This window comes from Mirounga angustirostris, unplaced genomic scaffold, assembly GCF_029215605.1.
Source record: "Mirounga angustirostris isolate CCGP_5_RB_7025 unplaced genomic scaffold, mMirAng1.0.hap1 SCAF_5, whole genome shotgun sequence".
NCBI lineage: Eukaryota > Metazoa > Chordata > Mammalia > Carnivora > Phocidae > Mirounga > Mirounga angustirostris.
In genome coordinates this window covers 10,010,340-10,029,388 of record NW_026991713.1, presented here as the reverse complement: position 1 = coordinate 10,029,388, position 19,049 = coordinate 10,010,340, and the positions used below count along the sequence as shown (strand labels likewise).

The following is a 19,049-nucleotide window of genomic DNA, read 5'->3' as shown; positions in this document are numbered from 1 at the left end:
CTGTCTCTCAGTCCCACGCACACATGCACACATCCACCTTTCCCTCTACTGTAGGTGAGGCCAAGTCCCACTTCTAATTTATCTAGCCAAAACGAACAAACAAGCAAATGAAAAGAGGCCAAAGAGAAGGATTTACCGCCAATTTCCTTGGAGTTCCTAGGAACATGTTTCAGATTCTCTACAAAATCCCAGGTTGCAGCCAGCTTTCCTGGAACACTGCCGTGGGGAAGGGGAGGTCCCCCGCTCGTGGGGGGCAGGGGTGGGGAGGCCGGCAGGGAGCTGGGGAAGCAGGGTCCAGGGTTTTCTCAGAGATGCTTTAATGAGAGGGCGGAGAGGAGGAAGCGAGAGGCCTGGCTGGGCCGGCCTCGGAGCTACAGTGACTGGGTAACCCCGGATGGGACAACTTCAAAGGGGCCGCACCTTAATCATAGGTGCTTTGAAGATGCTGGGATGAAAAGCCTCAGGAGGTGTAATTACCTGCAATGCTATTCTCCCAGGGTCCTGCAGGGGTCCCCGGGCAGCCTCCCGGAGCCCCAGGGCTGGGCCCTCCGCTCTGCTCACCCCCGCAGCTGGCTGGGCTGCCCCTCCCCCCACCCAGCCCCACAGCCTCGGGGAAGGCAAGCCCTGCTGGGCAACTTCCTGACCCTCAGCAGGCGTGGGACGCGGCCTCACACAGTCGGGAGGACAGAGAGATGCTGCTGGTGAGCGGCTAGGGTGAAAGAAGAGGTGGCAGGGAGGAGGAGGGGAGGGGACTGGTGTCACCATGGCAACGTGGATCCTGCACACCAGATGCCTCCTCCCTCACCGGCCAACAGGGCCCCGAGAAGTGTGGCTTGAGCCAGAGTCCTACGTGCCGGGGATCGGCCGTGTGAGGCCGCAGCTCGGGATGTGTTTACCCTTCGGACTGACTGTCGCGGTTCTGTGGGCGCTCGTGTGGTAGGCTCTGGGAAGGAGGATGTGACGCGGGGCTCGGCATTCTGAGCTCCAACTATGCCCATATCTGTTTCTCAGCCAGAGAGCATGGATGGGGGAGCGGCAGAGGGAGAGAGGATGTTGGAGTAGAAGGCTTTTCCCTTCGCTGAAGCTCTGCTGGGGTGGCCCCCACTGGAGCAGGCTGCAGGGGTCCCCCCATCCACTCCCCCTGGGAGGCCCTACCTAACTGCAGGTAGGAATGGAGCCGGGATGCCACCGCCCAGGAAGGAGCAGCGCAGTGACACGAGGGGCTTGCGCTTTTTGTGGGGGAAGTGAGTTCGCTGGAAGCCCTGCCCCTCCTTTTGTCCCAGGCCAGTGTCTCCCGGTGTCCCCTCCCCTCCCCACTCCTCCCAACCTGCTGCAGCCACTCACCGGTCTCCCTCCTCAAGGGTTCTTTGGCCTCCAATACTTGCACGCCTCTTGGACCCTCAAAACCACTTGCTCCCACCTGCCCACCCAAGTAGGCACCAGGCCCAGGCCTTCCTCTTCCCGTCAGGCTCCTGTGGGCACTTCCTCCTCCCGCCCCCTGCTCCGACTCTTGTCCCCCAGAGTCAGGTCACCTGCTGAGAGAATCTAGAAGAGTGGTGTCCTGTGTATGCAAGGGCGTGGGGGAATACGGACTGGGAAGGGGCTTGAGGGAACTTGCTGGAGTACCGCCAGTTGCCTACCTCTTCATCAGGTGATTACACAGGTGAATAGAAATGGGTGAAGAGCGGGCGCCTGGGTGGCTCAGTTGGTTAAGCGACTGCCTTCGGCTCAGGTCAAGATCCTGGAGTCCCAGGATCGAGTCCCAGGATCGAGTCCCGCATCGAGTCCCGCATCGAGTCCCGCATCGAGTCCCGCATCGAGTCCCGCATCGGGCTCCCTGCTCGGCAGGGAGTCTGCTTCTCCCTCTGACCCTCCTCCCTCTCACGCTCTCTGTCTCTCATTCTCTCTCTCTCAAATAAATAAATAAAATCTTTAAAAAAAAAAAAAGAAATGGGTGAAGAGCGATGGAGCTGACACTTAATATATGTGCATTTTTCTAAACTATATTCCAATTTTTTATTATTTTTATTTTTTAAAAGATTTTATTTATTTGACAGAGATAGACACAGCGAGAGAGGGAACAGAAGCAGGGGGAGTGGGAGAGGGAGAAGCAGGCTTCCCAACAAGCAGGAATCCCGATGTGGGGCTAGATCCCAGAACCCTGGTATCATGACCTGAGCCAGAGGCAGACGCTTAACGACTGAGCCACCCAGGCACCCCTATATTCCAATTTTTTAAAAAAGGAACTAGGGTGCAGTGGTCAGCCAGAACCTCTTTTTTTTGGCAGCCTCACCCCTGCCACTGCTCTTTTGAGTCGGCTGACCACTCCCTCCTTCCTGATGCCCCACCCCAGCCCTGCCCCTCCCCCGCTGGCCTCCCAGGAGCCCAGGCCCGTAACTCAGAGCCTCCACGACCCCTCTCTCTCTCTCAGTGGGCTCAGAACAGACCGTGTTCTGAAACGGTTCAGACATCTTTGCCTTCTGGAAGCCTCCTGCCTGGGTTGTGACACCCCACTCCCTAACCCTTCTCCCTGCCTCCTTTCTCCATCTTCCAGTCTCCCTGCCTGCTGTTGCCAGGTTCACATTCCTCAAGTTCACATCCACTGGGCCTTCTCCCCTAATCAGTCGTTTGGCACATTGCAGGTGTTGGCAGATGGAAGCCAGGCAGGTGAGTAGACACTGAAGTGGTCAAGCTAGTGGGGAATTACGGCTTCTGTATAGCATGATGATTCCCATTTTACAGATGAGAAAACCAGGGCTCAAGAAGAATGAGCTGCTGGGGCGCCTGGGTGGCTCAGACGGTTAGGTTTCTGCCTTCGGCTCAGGTCATGATCTCAGAGTCCTGGGATCTAGCCCCACATCAGGCTCCCTACTCAGCGGGGAGCCTACTTCTCCCTCTTCCTCTGCCACTCCCCCTCCTTGTGCTCTCTTTCTCAAATAAATAAAATCTTAAAACAAAAACAAAAACCGAATGAGCGGCTTCAGATAAGAACAGCCTTCTGCATCCTCACTTCTACAGAATCACCTCTGCCTCCTCCAGGGTCAGCTGCTGTGGATCTTCTCCCTCCCTCTCTCTTTGTGCTTGGAATTCTTAGTTCAAGCTAGTTCATACCTGTGCACCTTTGCACATGCTGTTTCCTTGGCTGGGGATGACTTTCCCCCACCTCGTTCCCCCGCAAACTGCTACTCACATTTCAAGGCTCAGGTCAAATATCTTTCAGACACCGTCCTTGATGACACTAGACATATTCCCTCCCTCTGTTGTTTCTAGTTCACACTGAACATCTCACACTGGATTCTGGATTGGGATGAGCCATTTGCTAGTCTGTGTCTTTCCCCTGCCTAGGCTGTGAGCCCCTGGAAGCCAAGGTCACACCTCATGTTTGAAATGTATAGTTACTGTTACTGAGCATTTACGAAGTGCCTGGCTATAGTGAAGGTTAAAGACATTGGCCATGAAGCCAGGCAGGTTTCTCTGTGCCTCAATGTCCTCATCTATAAAACGGGCATCATTATATACCAACCTCATAGGATTGTTCTGAGCGAAGGGTTGGGATCAAGGTGTGGCATGGAGAGCCCTCAATGACCTCAGCCCTTACATACATTGTTTTGTGGTCTTATTTAATCCCACCACCCTCTGAAGCAGGTATTATCACCCGCATTTTACAGAGGAGAAAACCAGGACCCAGACAACACCCAAGGTCACAGAGGAGCCAAGCTGGCCCGCTGGACTCCAGCCCTGGCCCCCCTACCCTCACCCCTGCACTCCACTCTGCCTCGGCCCAGCACCTGGCATCCCTGGCACCCACACTAGCCCAGTCACTGTTTGTTTGTTGCATGAATGAAAATGATTCACCAAGTGGCATGTTTGCCCCCTCCAGTCTGGGCAAAATTTCTGGGCGATTATTTGGCATACTTAATAAAAATAAACTGTTTGCATGGTTGACACATCCCGGTCACTTCTGGCCTCACTAAATGTCACTTCCTCAGAGACTGTCAGCCACCATCCACTCCCATATACATGAGCTCGCCAAATAAGAAACAGGAAGAATGAACCAGAAACCAGTGAGGATCATGGGTAGGAGGGGCCGGGGGAGGGGCCAGGAACAGGAGTGATTCTCTGATTATAACTATTTATATAGCTTGACTCTTATGTATGTAACATCTCCAAAAAATAAAATGAAAACAAGGGGCTGGCGGGGAGGGGAGAGCACTAACTCATTATTAAAATCAATACAATAACCACACAGAGAAAAGAATAATTTCAAGTTACTTCTGGGCACTGTCCTCTGACAATACACCCTTAGTGAGGTACATTCCAAGGACAATAAAACTCCCCCCCCAAACTGTAAAAACACCTCTTTACTCCATAGGTATACATTTAGTGGTAATACTAAAACTGGAATTTTTTTTTAATTTTTAATTTTATTTTTTTAAAGATTTTATTTATTTATTTGACAGAGAGAGAGAGTGAGAGCAGGAACACAAGCAGGGGGAGTGGGAGAGGGAGAAGCAGGCTTCCTGCCGAGCAGGGAGCCCAACGCGGGGCTCGATCCCAGGACCCCGGGACCATGACCTGAGCCGAAGGCAGACGCCCAATGACTAAGCCACCCAGGTGCCCCTAAAATTGGAATTTTAATGCAGCAAACAACACATTAGTGTTATTAGGTACTAAGATCTTTGCTGTGAAAGATTATTATATATAAAGATTTTCAAAAAAGATTCACTCCCCTTGTATTTTCCCTTGGGGGCCTGCCGTTGGTAATGCCACATTTACTGTTTGATGTCAGGTATGTTGCCTAAAGGGTGCTGAGGGGAGGGTGCAGAGAGTGGGGGTGGGGGGGTAGGGTCACTAACTTTCCCAGACAGGCTTTCCTGTGCTTGGCTCCCGTGTGCTGCCTATACCTTCGGGCCTCCTGGTATTCCTTGGCTTTGAGTAACAACCCACCCCCATCTGTGATGGTTGTGAATAAGGACCCAGTTTTGCCTAAACCTTAGGTGGAGGGCCGGCAGGAGACCCTTCCCCAGGCCCGAGCCAGGCTATGGGGTGGCAGGGTCTTTGAATGCCAGCACAGAAGGGACCATCATTCTGGGGGTTTGGGCTACACCCAGGATTTCAAAATGCCCCTCAGGGAACCTCTCAGAGCCCTGGCCCTCTCTCCAGGCTGACTGATGAGTCAGGTGGCTTTGCTCTTGTCTTGCAGGCTGATTGTGGCAAACAGGCGCTCTTGGGTTAATGAGAAGTTGAAAAGTAAACTGTGTTGGATAAAGGTGAACTGATAGACAAACTCTTCTTTAAGCTGGCGAGACAAAGGCAGGCAAGGCTGAGGGCTGCTCCTTTATCAAGGCCAGGCAGAGGGAAGCACCCATGGTCCCTGGTGGCACAGCCGGAACTCGACTCCAGGACCCTCACTCACAGGGCTCCCTGGTCCGTGGTGGGGTTTGAATCCTGGTTCTGCTGCCAGAGAGTTAGCTGTATGACCTTGGGCAAGTCACTTTACTTGTACGCTGTTTCCTCATCTGAAGGCAGGGAGATTAATAGGACCGAACTGAGAATTCTTGTGTGTATAAGCTCCTGCTGTGAAGAGGGCCTGGAACCTTCCTATGCAGTGTGGTCCTGGGCGAGCGGCATCCCCTGGACCTTGTGAGGATGGACACCAGTCCTCCTGCGGCTGAATCTGCACTTGAATGAGGTCCCAGCTGGAGTGTCTGCAGTTTTTTGAAATACTGGTTTAAAATAACCCCAGGGAGGCACCAGTCACTGGCCGAGTCACCCCCCCAACCCACTCCCAGGGCTGCTGGGGAGAACTCCACCCCCCCCCCCCCAGCAAAGAGGTGGACCAAGGGCTACCCATGTCACTTTATCCTTTGCTACTTTATTACTTCAAATTAACAACCACAATAAAGCTCAAAAAAGTCCAATATTTACACAGGAAAAAAGTACAAAATTCCCCCCAAAGTTCTTCAGTATTTTTTTTTCAGTTTTTTAAATTACAAAGTAATAAAAAGCTTTGCTCTTTAATTAAAAAAAGAAAAAGAAAAAGAAAAAAAGGGGAAAAAGAGGTAAATAAATTAGGAAATACACACACGGAGAAAACAAACAAAAATAAAGTAAAACTGGGTGTTAACTAGGAGGGGTGGATAAATCCAGTGCCCAGCCCTGACCCCAGGCTCCTCCTCCGAGAGAGAGAGAGAGAGAGAGAGAGAGAGAGAGACAGGCAGAACACGGGGAGGGTGGGGTGCCAGGTGAGTGTCAGGACTGGAGAATTAATTTATAACCCAGGAGCCGGATGCTTTCTGGAAGTAGTCTCCACGGATTCTGCCCTAAGACCAGGGAAAGCGGATGGGGCTGCCACGGGCTGCTGATAGTCTCGGGGGTTGGTAGTGGGAAGGACCCTCTGTGCTCTTCTCGAGGGCCACGGAAGTCACTGCCTACCCCTGTGTCCTTGTTAGGAGGATGAGAACCCAAAAAAGTCCGCCTGGCAGGCGGGGCGAGGCACCTGCTGTCCTGGGAGCTTCACATACAGACACACACGCACACAAGGAATCTCAGCCCCCGCCACCTCGCCACCCATTCCTCAAAGTCTTCTTGGAGAGGCAAAGAAGAGACCCAGACGTTCAGGGGACACTGGAAAAAGCCCAACACAGAAATTCAGCCACAGTCATCTCGGGGCAGTAGGAGCTGTGCCTGTCTCCTGGGGTCCTGCGGCTCAAGAGCCCCCAGTGGGATCTGCCCCTGACCAACCACACCATTCCCCCGGCTCCTCAGGCCACCTCTTGATGGCACCTGAGGACCAGCTGCGTCTCCAACACAGGGACAGCCCCTCCCGGCCGGTGCCCGTGTGGGCTGGGGCGAGGCCGTGGCGTCTGGCGAGCATTTGGCAGCCTGAAGATTGTGGACAGCGGTAAACGCGTAGGGACAAGAATCCTCTGTGCTGAAGGCATCCTATCTTCTTGCCATTGGCCAAAAAAAAAAAAAAAAAAAGAAGAAGAAGAAGAAAAAAAAGAAAAGCAAAGAAAAAGAAAAAAAATAAAAGAAAATCCATCGTCGGTTTTATGCTGGGTTTTTTTCTTTTTGTTCTTTTGAGTGGTTTTTTTCCCCATCTTTTTGTTGTTGTTGTTTTTTAAAAGAAAATACAGTGAAGACACTAGAAGGGAGAGAGAAGACAGATCAGGTGCATGTCTGCCTCTGGCCACCCATCCGCCAGACCACCTGCAGTTCCCACGCTCCTGTCCCGAGGCTTTGAGCTGGTCCCTCTCCAGGGACATAGTGGGTGCTCCATTTTCATGGGAAGAACAAAATCTCTCTCCCTCCTCTGTCCTCTCGGTGAGCAGCCATACGTCCGCCCCTCTCTGCCACGGAAGGACGGTTCCCAGACCTGACAGCTGGTGAAGGCAAGCCCCGTTTCACACCCCAGCTCTATGTGTGGAATGAATTTCTGCAAAGCACCTCACGCTCAGGATGTCCTGGTGTGAGGCCAAGCCGGTGAAGCCCCTGCCATGGGAGCTCAGACATTTCCCTATTCCCCAGGGAGCTCAGACATTCCCCCCCCCCACAGACCCCCCAAGAACATCTACCACCTCTGCTTCCCCAAGCCAGGCCCCAGAAGAGAGACCTGCTGTACAGCACCTCAGGCCCACACGTGGCCATGGAAGTCCCTTCGAGATCCACGCTGGCCACTCTGAAGGCCACCAGGGCCTTCTCTTACAGCTGATAAACTCCCAAGTACATGACCCTATTCTACGTGCTAACAGCCCAGGGGCTGAGGCAGGACTAAAGGCCTGGGGGAGGTCAGGGTGTGGGCCCCGGGACTGTCTCTGCTAAGAACTAACTCTGCAGACTATTTTAAGGATGGAAGACTGGTCTGAGGGCAGAGGAAGGGTTCTTCCAGCAGCAATTAGCTGGTATGGGCCAGGCTGAGTCAAGTAGCTCTGAGGTGAATTCTCTCAAGAGCTGTTGATTTGGGGTGGAATGAATTTCCCTATCACTCCACAACACACACTCCTCTCCTCCCGGAGCCATGGGTGTTTCTAGACCTGGCTGGGCTGCGTCTGCAGCATTGTTGACTCACCTAAGCAAATACTGGTCCGATGGTGGCTCTTCCTCACTTCCCGAGATGGTCAAATGGCACGCTTGTCTTTGGGAGGAGGCACAAAGGTAGACAGGGGATCAGCTGCCAGTGATGCAGTCTAGCAAGTCTTCCCCTACCGTGGAGCTCTGCGCCCACCCCCACCACCCCTGCAGCCAAGGGAAGGGGGTGTGTGTGACCTCAATGACCCTAGAAGGCAGCTGCTTCGTAGACAAGAACGTTGCCCAGAGAGGCAAAGTAGCTGCTCCGGGCCACACATACGTCAGGGCCACCAGACTCCCAGCTCGTGGCCCGTCCCGAGGCTCACCCACCACAAGCAAAAGGACCAAAGCAGGTCTCCTGCCCGCCTCTGCCAAGACGCCTTCCCTGGGCAAACCACAGACTCCCCCTTCCCAACTTTCCTAGTCTAAATGTGGTCCCAAGTGGGGCCACCAGCAGAATCTGCCCATCCCTCCACCCTGTGCTGACCTGACCAGGCCCCGAGGGGGACTTCATGATGGCCTGGACCACGAGCCCCTCCTCCGGGAGCTCCCTGCTGCCCACCCGGACTGGGCCCCGGTCCCGAAGGCAGGATCCCAGCACCACCACCTGCTGGGGCAAGCGACTTCTCTGAGCCTCAGTTTCTACTTTGCTCACTGGGGCTAAGCCAACCTCAGGAGATTAAAAGAAGCCAAGGCCCTGCTCAACAAAAGGGCCCGCTCCAAGGTTATCGGAGAGGCGAGAACAGAAGTGCCAGCCCGGACTCCCTCCAGGCCATGGCCCCTGGGCACAGTGGTGAGGCATGGGAGGGCTGGAGTGAGTGCAGCTCACCTGTGAGGCTGAAATCCGGGAGACCTCTTGCCGCCCAGTGAGGTCGGAGGATGAGACGTTGGCAGGCGCACCCCTGTGTAGCCTCATGCTCACCTTCCTCTCTCTGTCGACTCGTGAGATCGCTCTGGGAGAAGTATTGCCTAGAGGGTGAAAAGCAGGGGGAGGCCACCCTCAGTGTCCGGGTCCCCGGCTGCCCTGGCCCCCCTCGGGCCCAGCCCACTGCGCAAGGTCCCCGCTCACCAGCTTGCTGGATGCGGGAGGCTGGGGTGGAAGCCACAGGCTCGGCAGCACTGCGGAGCCGGTTGGCGGTGGCCCCCGTGGGTGGGCCAGGGGGCAGGGCTCGGGTTGCGGATCCCCGGAGCTGTCCCATCCTCTCCTCGCGCTCGTGTTCTCGCCGCTCCCGGTCCACGTCCTCGGGGTTCCGGGCTGCGCCCTGTGGGGACGAGATGAGACCTGGTCAGGCCTGTGAGGTCATGGTGCTCGGAGATCCAGCATTCCCGCAGCGCAGAGCATGGGGAAAGAGGCCGGGTGGGCACCTGGGGAAGATGCAGCTCAGAAACCCTCTGGTCCAACCTCCTCCCCACAAGGCAGGAAGCCCAAGATGCCTGGAAATGACCCCCAATCACACAGTACAGAGAAACAAAGCCACACAACCACCCGGAGGAAGGAGGAAGCTGGGTCTGAGGAGCAGGGCGAGGTCACTCTGCCCTGGTCTCATGGGGCTGAGGCAGAGCTGGGAGGGTTAATGCCCCAGAATGTCCAAGGGCACTCCTTGGCCCTCCCAACCTGGGCCCCTACTGTGTTCCGAAGCCCTCAGCCCCTCAAAGTTTCCAAACAAGCAGGGCAGGTGTTCAGAGATCCAGAGAAAGAGGAACAGGCTAGCTAAAAGGCAAGGCCAGTGTTTGAACCAGGGCACCAGCCAGGGGATTTGTCAAAGGCTGTTCTTCCCCTGTCCCTGGACCGGGCAATGACTTCTGGCAGGTGCTGTGGGGGAGGCCCGGGGACTCACACAGATGCTGCCGGCCCTGGGACAAGACAGGAGCTCAGGGGGAGCTCAAGGAAGAATGGGCTAGATGCCCTGTGGAGGAAAAAGAGGTCCAACAGGCAGGCTGGGGCGGAAGGGTTCCGTGAGCCCCCAGGGCCTGCCCTTCAGCCACTGCCACCCCAGTGCAGGAGGAAAGGAGAAAGGCTCAGAGAGAGGAGCATGGCATGGGAGCGGCACCTGGCCGCATTACCTAGTTGGTCCCGGGGTCGTCCACAGGGAAGGGCAGGGGGCTGGCATGAGGGGGGCCGCATCTGTGGAGGAGAGAGCTGCAGGCTGAGTGGGGGGCCTGTTCACGGGCCATGGGGTGCAGACTCCTGCAACCCTGTGTCTCTCCCAGGGACCTGGCCAAGAAGGCCCTGCTGTCCTTGGGGAATGAGGGCTGGGGGCGGCCCTTGCCTTTAAGCAACTCCAGGAGATAGGGACTAGGGATCAGAATGATCCCTGAATCCTAGTGAGGAATCGAGGCCCGAGGAGCCCTCATGACCCTGTGTGGGGTCACACAGCTCAGGGCAGGGCCAGGGTCTGAATCCAGGCCTCTGTCACCCAATCCTACTCTGTACCCCCAGAGGACTTAGGAGGGACGCACATCCCCAGCCTTCCCACCCACAAGCCTATCTGGGCAGGCCTGGAACCGCCAGGGCGCTAGGTCCTGACTCCAGTACCACCTCCCCTCAGGCCATGCCCCCGGCCCCGGGCTCCCACTCGGTGATAGGATGGCAGAGAGCATCTCAGCCAGAAGCAGAGCAGGCCTGTGTTAAGAGCTGCAGCTCCGCTCAGGAAACCTGCGGGCCGGGCAGGGACGAGCTCATCCCCGGCCTGGGCCAACTGAGGCTGGTGAAGCCAAGGGATCTGCTCAGAGGAGTACAGCCCTGGGCTGAGCGAGTGCGCAGAGGGCTGGAGCCCCTGCCCCTGGTGACCCCAGCAGGCTCGGGTCAAGGCCAACCCCAGAGCAGGAGGAGCTACTCTCCACGTTTCCATCCAACCAGTGACGCCTCAAGAATTGCACACCAGGGAGGTTTCTTGGCTTTTATTTGCCCACAGAAAACACAAAAGGTCAACATCAAAGTCACACAAGCAACCAGCCCTGTTGTGCGGACCCCTGTCCTTGGCTATACCAAGTTTCCTCCTGGCCTGCTGGTTGGACCGCGGAACACAGTGGCTCCGTGTGCTGACGGCAACGTCCCAGACTCTGGGGATCCAGGGATTCTGGGGCCCTGATGCTACACGGGGTGGCCACTTCAAGGACAGACGCTCTCAGTCAGGGGTGGGATCCTTCCCACAGGAGTCCGTAGCCCTTGGTGCCCAGCATGGTGTCCAGTCCATAGGTAAGTGCTGGTAATGGCACCAGAGGCCTGGCCTTGGGGTGAAGACACGGAAGGTCCCCATTGCATGTCTGCAGATGCTTCTGCCAACAGGCAGGTGGAGATGGTGGAGTTCACCGTGGTGGTGATGGGGTCAAAGGCGCCCAGTGATCCAGTCCAGGCCCTCAGGTCAGAGATCGGTGCAGAATAAGGCTGTGGGTACCTCTGCTCAGCTTCTGACTCTAGAGCCTGCCTCAAAGGGGACCCCAGGAAGGGGTCAGGGTGCCAGCAATGGGCAGGGAGGGTGCTTGTGGCCTGGTTTGAGATGAGATCTTGTCAGCTGGATGGTTCCACGAGAGGTGCTATAAGGAGCCATCTAGAGGAGCACTGTCCCACAGAACTTTCTGTGATGATGGAAATGTTCACGTCTGCCTCATTGGACAGGAAAGCCACTGACCAGCCACAGGTGGCTCCTGACAACTTGAAACGTAGCAAATGTGACTGAGGAGCTACATTTTCAGCTTTGATTAATTTTAATTAATTAAAAATTAGCCACACGTAGGCAGTGGCTACCATATTGCATGGTGCAAGCCTTGACAACATAAAACCCATTCTTGGAGCTACACTGAGCAGAAGGGCCAAGCCCATCCCTGAAGCCGACCCACGGATGACTTTCTACACGGATGAGTGCGTGCCCGGTGTCCAGATGCCCTGAGCAACGAATGCCCTTTGGCGAGAAGATCTGGCCCTTGGCCCTCGGCCACACTCCCACCTGGAAGGTCTCGGGTGCAAGGTGCCCCACTGCCCATCGCCCACCCCCACCCCTCGAGTCCCCTGGCCCGTGGGACCGCGGCTCTCCGCCCGACCTCTGTCGAACTCCTTAGGGAACGGTACCCAGCGCTGACCCCTACGTCCAGGAGAATAAGCCCTCGGGTCCTGAGCATCTGACGTCCGCCACGAAAGGAGAGGCACACCAGCATGAAGCGCGGTACAGGTGAGGGGCATTTAATGAGTTCAAGTTCAATACAGAGGCCACCGTCGGGGTCTTGCTGAAGCCGCTCCCGGTGCCCGTTCCCACCAGGCCCTCCAGGGCAGTGAACATCGTCCCTCCTTCAGGCTCGGTTCATCAGGCAGCTGATTCATCCCCAAGAATCTCACGGCAGGGCCTTCACCACTCCCTCTCCACTGCACCCCACCAGGCCAAGGGACACCTCCTCAGGCCTGGCCCCGATGGGCTCAGACACACCTGGTGACGTCAGAACTGGGGCCCCGGAGTCCAGACCACAGGCCAGTAGTTTTGGGGGGGCAGCTCCTCCACCTCCTCCAGGGGCCTATCTGGAGGGCCCTGGGTGCCCAGGGGCGCCGGGCACCTGGAAGGGACAGAGAGCACAGCAGAGGCTCAGCCTCTTGTGCTCGCCCAGCCAAGTGGTAAATCTTGGAAAGGCCGGGCCTTGGAGGGTCCTTACCAGTATGAGGGTGAGTACGTGGGCCCGGCACAGGGACAGGGGCGGGGGCAGGGCAGCGTGATAGCTTCGTTGTCACGGGGCTGAGCCTGGCTCGAGGAAGCCCCCTTTTCCAGAAGAGACGTGAAACAAGACACACGATTTCACAGATTCCGGAGCTCCAGGCACCGCTGACGAACGCTTCTCCCCCCCCCCCCCCCAAGACCCTTAAAAGAGGGAGACAGAACAACCGCCTAGCAAGACCCAGGGTCCCATGACCAGGAAGAAAGAAACCACAATGAATGGGTCCAGGCTGGCCAGAGGGGCCACGGTGAAGGCAGCCGCCTGGGACGTGCAGAACAATAAGAGCAGGGTGGTGTAGGCGACGATCAGGACGGCCGGGGGGCCCGCCAGCGCCATCCACGCGCCACCGAGGGCACCTAGGAGGGACTCAAGGCCCGGCCAGGTCCTCTTGGGCCTGGCGGGAGGTGGTGCCCCCCTGCCCCACTGCCCAGAGCGGCACGCGCGGTCAGCACAGATGAGGCTGGAATGGGGGGGCCGCGGGGACTCCGGGAGTCCAGCGAGGTCGCTGGCACTGTCCAGCTCATAGCCTCCACTTTTCGGGAGCCCCGCCCGCCAGAGGGTCACTTTGGCCTTAAGAGTCGGGGCCTTCCCCGTCCAGTCCCCCAAGCCCGCCTTGGCCTCCAGGTGACTCACGAATTTGAGCATGTTCCAGTCGAAGACGTAGTCGTAGGAGAAGCCCTGCCGGTGGAAGAGGTTACGGAAGAGCTGACGCAGGTACGAGTAGTCAGGCTTGTCATCGAACCGCAGGGAGCGGCAGAAGTTGAGGTATGTGGAGAACTCGGCTGGCGGGGGTCACAGAAAAGGCTGCCGTGAGGCCCAGGCTCCCCGGGCCCCACCCCCGCAGCCCGGGTTGTCCTGCCCACCCACTGTCCCTCCAAACGCTTTCAATCTAGGAGGGGACAAGAGGACGGCAGAGCAGAGCGACGGTCTTCCTCACAGCGCTAAAACCCTCGCGAGCCGGTGAATAGGCCCTTGAAGACTCGACTAGACCCAAGAGCTGGGAATTAGGAACAAGCGCCCCCTCACAGTAAGGAGCACCGCAGGGCCTCAGGCCACCGCTCTACCTGCTCTTGCCAATCACTCTGGGGACCGGGCATGCAGACGGCAGATCAAGAGCTGCCATAAGATCCAAAGGACAGTCAAGGGCCCAGTGGGAACTCCCAACATGACCAAAGCCACAGAAGGCTAACTGTGACCCAACGTGACCAAACACAGAAGACCGAAGACACAGAAGGCATCTCCTCCTCCGGAAAGCGGGGGCGGGGAGAGCCCTTGTGAGCTAACAGCAAATGTATGTATACTGGCCTCTGCCATTCCTAAAACCCCCGTAAATCCCTAAATGCTAAGAGCGCTAGGAGCATCTTTTGTTCCGATGTGGTGACTCCTAATGGCCCCTGGATGGGTGGGGGCTGGTCACCATCAAGACCAAGCCATGCTTAGAAGCTTAGCAGCTTAGAATTTTCAGCGCCCCACCCCCAAACACCTCTCTAGAAGGGAGAGAGGCTGGAAATAGAGTTAGTACTCGCTTATGTCTACACAAAGAAGCCTCCATAAAAATCCCAACAGTATGGGGTTTGGACAGCTTCCAGATTGGTGAACTCCCCATAGAGGAGGGTGACACGCCCCAGCTCCATAGGGACAGAAGCCCCTGTGCTCAGGCCCTTCCTTCCCAGACCTCACGCTATGTATCTCTTCATCTGGCTATTCATCCACATCCTTTATCGTAGCCTTTAGTAAAGGGGTATGCAAAATCAGTTTCCCTGAATCCTATGAGCTGCTCTAGCGAATTCATCCCAGCTGAGGAGCGGGGCGCGGGAACGTCAGACTCACAGATGGCCGGTCAGAGCCCGGGTGGCAAGCCGGACTCGTGACCGGCACCGGAGGCAGGGATGGGGGCAGTTTTGTGGGATCGGGCCCCGGACCAGTGGGATCTCCCGCCGTCTCCAGGCAGACGGTATCAAAATGGAGTCAAGCTAGAGGACACCCAACAGGTGTCACAGAGAACTGCCTGGTGGGGGGCAACGCCCCCCATGTGCGGTGAGGAGAAGCTTCAGAGGCTCACAGGGCGAGGAAGAACGAGCTTTTCCTAATATGCTGCCCTCGCGGGACGAAGCAGTGACAGCCCGGGACTAAGGCTGTGCGGCCTTGTGTTCCGCTCAGAGGGGCCGCCTCCCCCGCGGGGCTACTCACAGGGGTAGCCTTTGCAGAGGACCTCGATGGGTGTCGACATCTTCTTCTCACTGATGCGCTCATACTTCTGGCGCTTGGTGGCCGCTTTGAGGCCCTGCCAGGGCAGGGAGCCCAGGTTGAAGTACATGAGCACGTAGCCCAGGCTCTCCAGGTCGTCTCGGCGGCTTTGCTCTGCACGGAGTCGAGGACAGGGTGAGGGGCAGGGTCCACCGGGGCTCCTGGCCAACAGAGGCCCCCCTCCTCCAGGATACGCCCCCCACCCCCTCACCCCGCCGCCCCGCACGCCGGCTAGCTGCAACTCCAACACAAACACCCACGGCTCAGGGTAACCCTTCTACAGGAGAAGGCCTGGGGCCGAGCTTTCCCTACTCAATCTGGGCCTAGTTCCTCCAGCCCAGGAACCTTCTCACTCAACAGCTTTACAGCAGGCACGCTGGTGCCCCCTTGCCAGCCCACTCTGGGGACAGGGCACAAGTGTGGCCTCAGACAGGGCCAGGGTCAAATCCGACTCTGGTACCTGCTAAGCCGCACGACCTGAAGCAACGGTGTTGCAGCTGGGAGCCCGGCGCCCCCCACTCCACCAGGCCGCTGTGGGGATGACGTCAGGCACGTTAAGGTGCTGCTACGTCACAGCTCTCCTCCTGGAGGGGAAGGCCTGACTTTGTGGGCCCAACGCGGGGAAAACATCCAGCTGCAGAAAGCCAGGGCCCTGGCCCGCAAGCCCACGGCTGCACGGGGCTCCCGGGCCTCACACTCACCGATGCCCAGGTGGGTGTTGATGGAGGCGTAGCGGGCAGTGCCAGTCAAGTTCTTGTTTTCCCGGTAGGGGATGTGCTGGTGCGTGCGGGCATCCCGGTATTTCTTGGCCAGGCCGAAGTCGATGATGTACACCAGGTTGCCCTTCTTCCCCAGCCCCATGAGGAAGTTGTCAGGTTTGACGTCCCGGTGTATGAAGTTCTTGGAGTGGATGTACTCGATACGGCTGATCTGGGGGGGGGGGAGGGGGGGGACAGCAAATCATTCAGCAAGCGGTCCAGGGAAGGGCTTTCACCAAGCACTCAGGGCCAGGCCCTGCACTGGGGCCCGAGGGCTGGGGTGGTAGGGACGGAAAACACACATCCGTGGTCCCTGCCCTGGGTAGGGCAGAAAGATCTGTCTCTGTAACTATGTGAGATGATCTCAAGGGGTAGGTCAGAGAAGGCTTCCTGGAGGAAGTGACACAGACGGGAATTCTGAAAGAGGAGTTCACCGAGGTTGCTGTGAGACAGGGAAAGAGAGCAAGGTAGGAAAGCTAATGGCAAGATCTAGAAATGAAGCCCGGAAAGGCATCTGGGCCCGAGGGAAGCCTCTGCTGCCTGGCTCTACACCCTCATCGGACTTGGGGGGCCGGAATTAGAGAGGCATTTCGAAGGCTGTTCTAGTAACAGCCGCAGACCCAGACCCTGCCTAACAGGAGCTCCGTGTATCATTCCGGGTCCAAAATCCTATGCTTTTCTATTTTTAAAAAAGGTTTCCTGCCCTGAGTTTATAAAGGGCTTTAGGATCTAAAGGTTGCTTATCATCTGTTCTGGTCCAGGCACTGCATGGTGTCCCACTTGACCCCACAACAGCCCAGCAAAGGGGACACTCTGATCTGAGACAACTGATGGTCAGAGAGGCTTAGCGATCACCTAGAGTCAGCATACTGGGGTGTGACCCAGGTCTGTGTGATCACTAGCTTTAGAATCACCCCAGGGCAGAGTCCCAGGTCCTACCCCAGAAGCCCAACCCAGGAGGCCTGGAGATCTGCATTTAACCCTCCCTCCCCCATTCTACAGCCAATGATCAAGGTCCCCTGGTCCTGGTCCATGTCCCTGTCACTGCCTCCTGCTGTGGCATCCTCCAGAGGCAGGAGGCAGGGCTGGTACCCTGTGCCTGGTGGGGAAACAGAGGTTGGAAGGGAAGCCGCAAGCCCAGCAGGGCCCACAGTCCCTGGCTGGGGAGGGTAGGTGGCGACTCACCATCTGGTCGGCCAGGAGCAGCACCGTCTTGAGGCTGAACTTGCGGGAGCAGAAGTTGAAGAGGTCCTCGAGGCTGGGCCCCAGCAGCTCCATGACCATCACATTGTAGTCCCCCTCGGCTCCGCACCACTTGATGGATGGGATTCCCACTGAGGGCCAGAGATGAGGGTGTCAGAGTAGACCCTCGCCCACACATGCACACTAGCATGCACACCCCACCCCGAGCTCCTCAGGCTCCGCCCCCAGGCCCCACCCAGCCCTCACCTCCTCCCTGCATCATCTTGTAGAACTTGCTCTCGATGTGCAGCTGCGGGTGCTTCGTTTTCACACACTCGAGTTTGATGGCAACTTCTTCACCAGAGGCAATGTTGGCACCTGCCAGGGGCGGAGGAGGGGCACAAGGGACCTGGGTCACGCTCGGCCAGGCAGGTGGCCTCAGGTCAGGGCCAACTTGGTTGTCTGACCCTGAGCAGCTCAGCGCCCCTTGGGGGAGGCCAGAAAGGTGGCAAAGGGCCCAGCACTGCATCCAAGGGAAGCGGAAGGACTGCGGGCACAGAGTGGACACCCGGCCCAGCTTGGGCAGGAGGGGAGGGGGTTGAGCGGCATGTGGGAGGGGAAGGCCGGGAGGAAAGAACTGCAGACATCTCAGAGAGCCACGGGCTGGTGCAGCAGAGAAGGCCAGACGTGAAGGGAGACGAGAGGGACTGCAGGGGGCTCACAGATGACGTAAGAGGAATTTTATCCTGGGAGTGGGAGCCACTGAGCTGGAGAGGAGTGAGGTCAGAGGGATGTCAGGCTGAGGAGGAGAGGCGGGCGGGGCCAGGCTCTGTCTCAAGAAGTCCCAAGAGTCTGCGGCCATCCCACCCTGAACGCGCCCGATCTCGTCAAGAAGTCCTAAGAAAGGGGCGCCTGGGTGGCTCAGTTGGTTGAGCGACTGCCTTCGGCTCAGGTCATGATCCTGGAGTCCCGGGATCGAGTCCCGCATCGGGCTCCCTGCTCAGCAGGGGGTCTGCTTCTCCCTCTGCCCTCTTCCCTCTCATGCTCTCTGTCTCTCATTCTCTCTGTCTCAAATAAATAAATAAAATCTTAAAAAAAAAAAAAAAAGAAGTCCTAAGAAAGACCCAAATCTAAACTGTGCCTTGCCTCAGTTTCCCCAGCTCTAATACTGAGTGGGCTGAGCTAGAGGCCGGGGGCCAGACTGAGAGAGGCCAGGCGATAAACTGAAACAGTTGAGCCTTAGTACACACACACAGCACGAGATCCAGAGGAGGGCACCAGCGCCGGAGAATGTAGGATGGGAGAAAGCCTGTGTCTCAAGTCAGGGGAAAAGACGAGGCTCTGCCGTAAGCGCCCTTGGAACCAGTAGTTAGCCATCTGAGGAAAGACACCATAGTTCACGCCCCACACACCAGGAGAAATCCCAAGTGAAGCCAAAGTTTGTGTGATAAAAAGAAAAAGGTGGAGTATAAGTTAGCACAGCCGCTTTGCCTTTTTTGTTGTTGTTAAGTAATCTCTACACTGAATGTGGGGCTCGAGCCCACGACCCCGAGATCAAGAGCCACACGCTCCATGGACTGAGCCAGCCAAGCGCCCCAGCACAGCCACTTTGAAAACCAAGTTGGCGGGCGCCTGGGTGGCTCAGTTGGTTAAGCAACTGCCTTCGGCTCAGGTCATGATCCTGGAGTCCCGGGATCGAGTCCCGCATCGGGCTCCCTGCTCAGCGAGGAGCCTGCTTCTCCCTCTGACCCTCCCCCCTCTCATGTGCTCTCTCTCAGTCTCGCTCTCTCAAATAAATAAATAAATCTTTAAAAAAAAAAAAAAACCAGGTTGGCATCTACCCAGTAGAGTTGAACACACACATAACCCTTTCCCAAGCAAGTCCACTCCCGAGTATATGCCCTTCAGAAACATGTGAGCTCCAGGAGGACAAGAATGTTCACAACTGCCAACCACCCGAATGCCCAACATCAGAAGAACGGCTAAGTTGCGATGCAGTCGGAGAGAGGGAGGCCACGGGGCAGGGCAAAGCAACAGATACCGGCTCCAGGCGGCTCCCAGCATCTTTTTTTTTTTTTTTTTAAAGATTTT

At 56.9% G+C, this 19,049-nt stretch overlaps 1 protein-coding gene across 8 annotated transcripts in view; it reads right to left on the bottom strand.

Moving 5' to 3' along the window:
- Nucleotides 1-6,948: 6,948 nt before the first annotated feature.
- The window catches only part of CSNK1E (casein kinase 1 epsilon), a 32,875-nt gene continuing 20,774 nt past the window's right edge, over nt 6,949-19,049 (bottom strand). For 4 of the 8 annotated variants that reach the window (XM_064590609.1, XM_045872530.3, XM_054506818.2 and 1 more), the window contains exons 3-13: nt 17,226-17,336; nt 16,962-17,110; nt 15,720-15,948; nt 14,962-15,132; nt 13,405-13,553; nt 10,135-10,195; nt 9,140-9,332; nt 8,900-9,039; nt 8,558-8,677; nt 8,072-8,137; nt 6,949-7,147 (exon numbers count right to left, since the gene is read on the bottom strand). In XM_064590609.1, coding sequence (XP_064446679.1) covers nt 8,121-8,137; nt 8,558-8,677; nt 8,900-9,039; nt 9,140-9,332; nt 10,135-10,195; nt 13,405-13,553; nt 14,962-15,132; nt 15,720-15,948; nt 16,962-17,110; nt 17,226-17,336 — 1,340 coding nt within the window. In that variant the 3' untranslated portion in view covers nt 6,949-7,147; nt 8,072-8,120. Of the gene's footprint in view, nt 7,148-8,071; nt 8,138-8,557; nt 8,678-8,899; nt 9,040-9,139; nt 9,333-10,134; nt 10,196-10,957; nt 12,616-12,711; nt 12,816-13,404; nt 13,554-14,961; nt 15,133-15,719; nt 15,949-16,961; nt 17,111-17,225; nt 17,337-19,049 lie in introns of those variants that run through there. The other 4 variants (XM_054506820.2, XM_054506821.2, XM_045872533.3 and 1 more) reach the window with 4 other exon arrangements.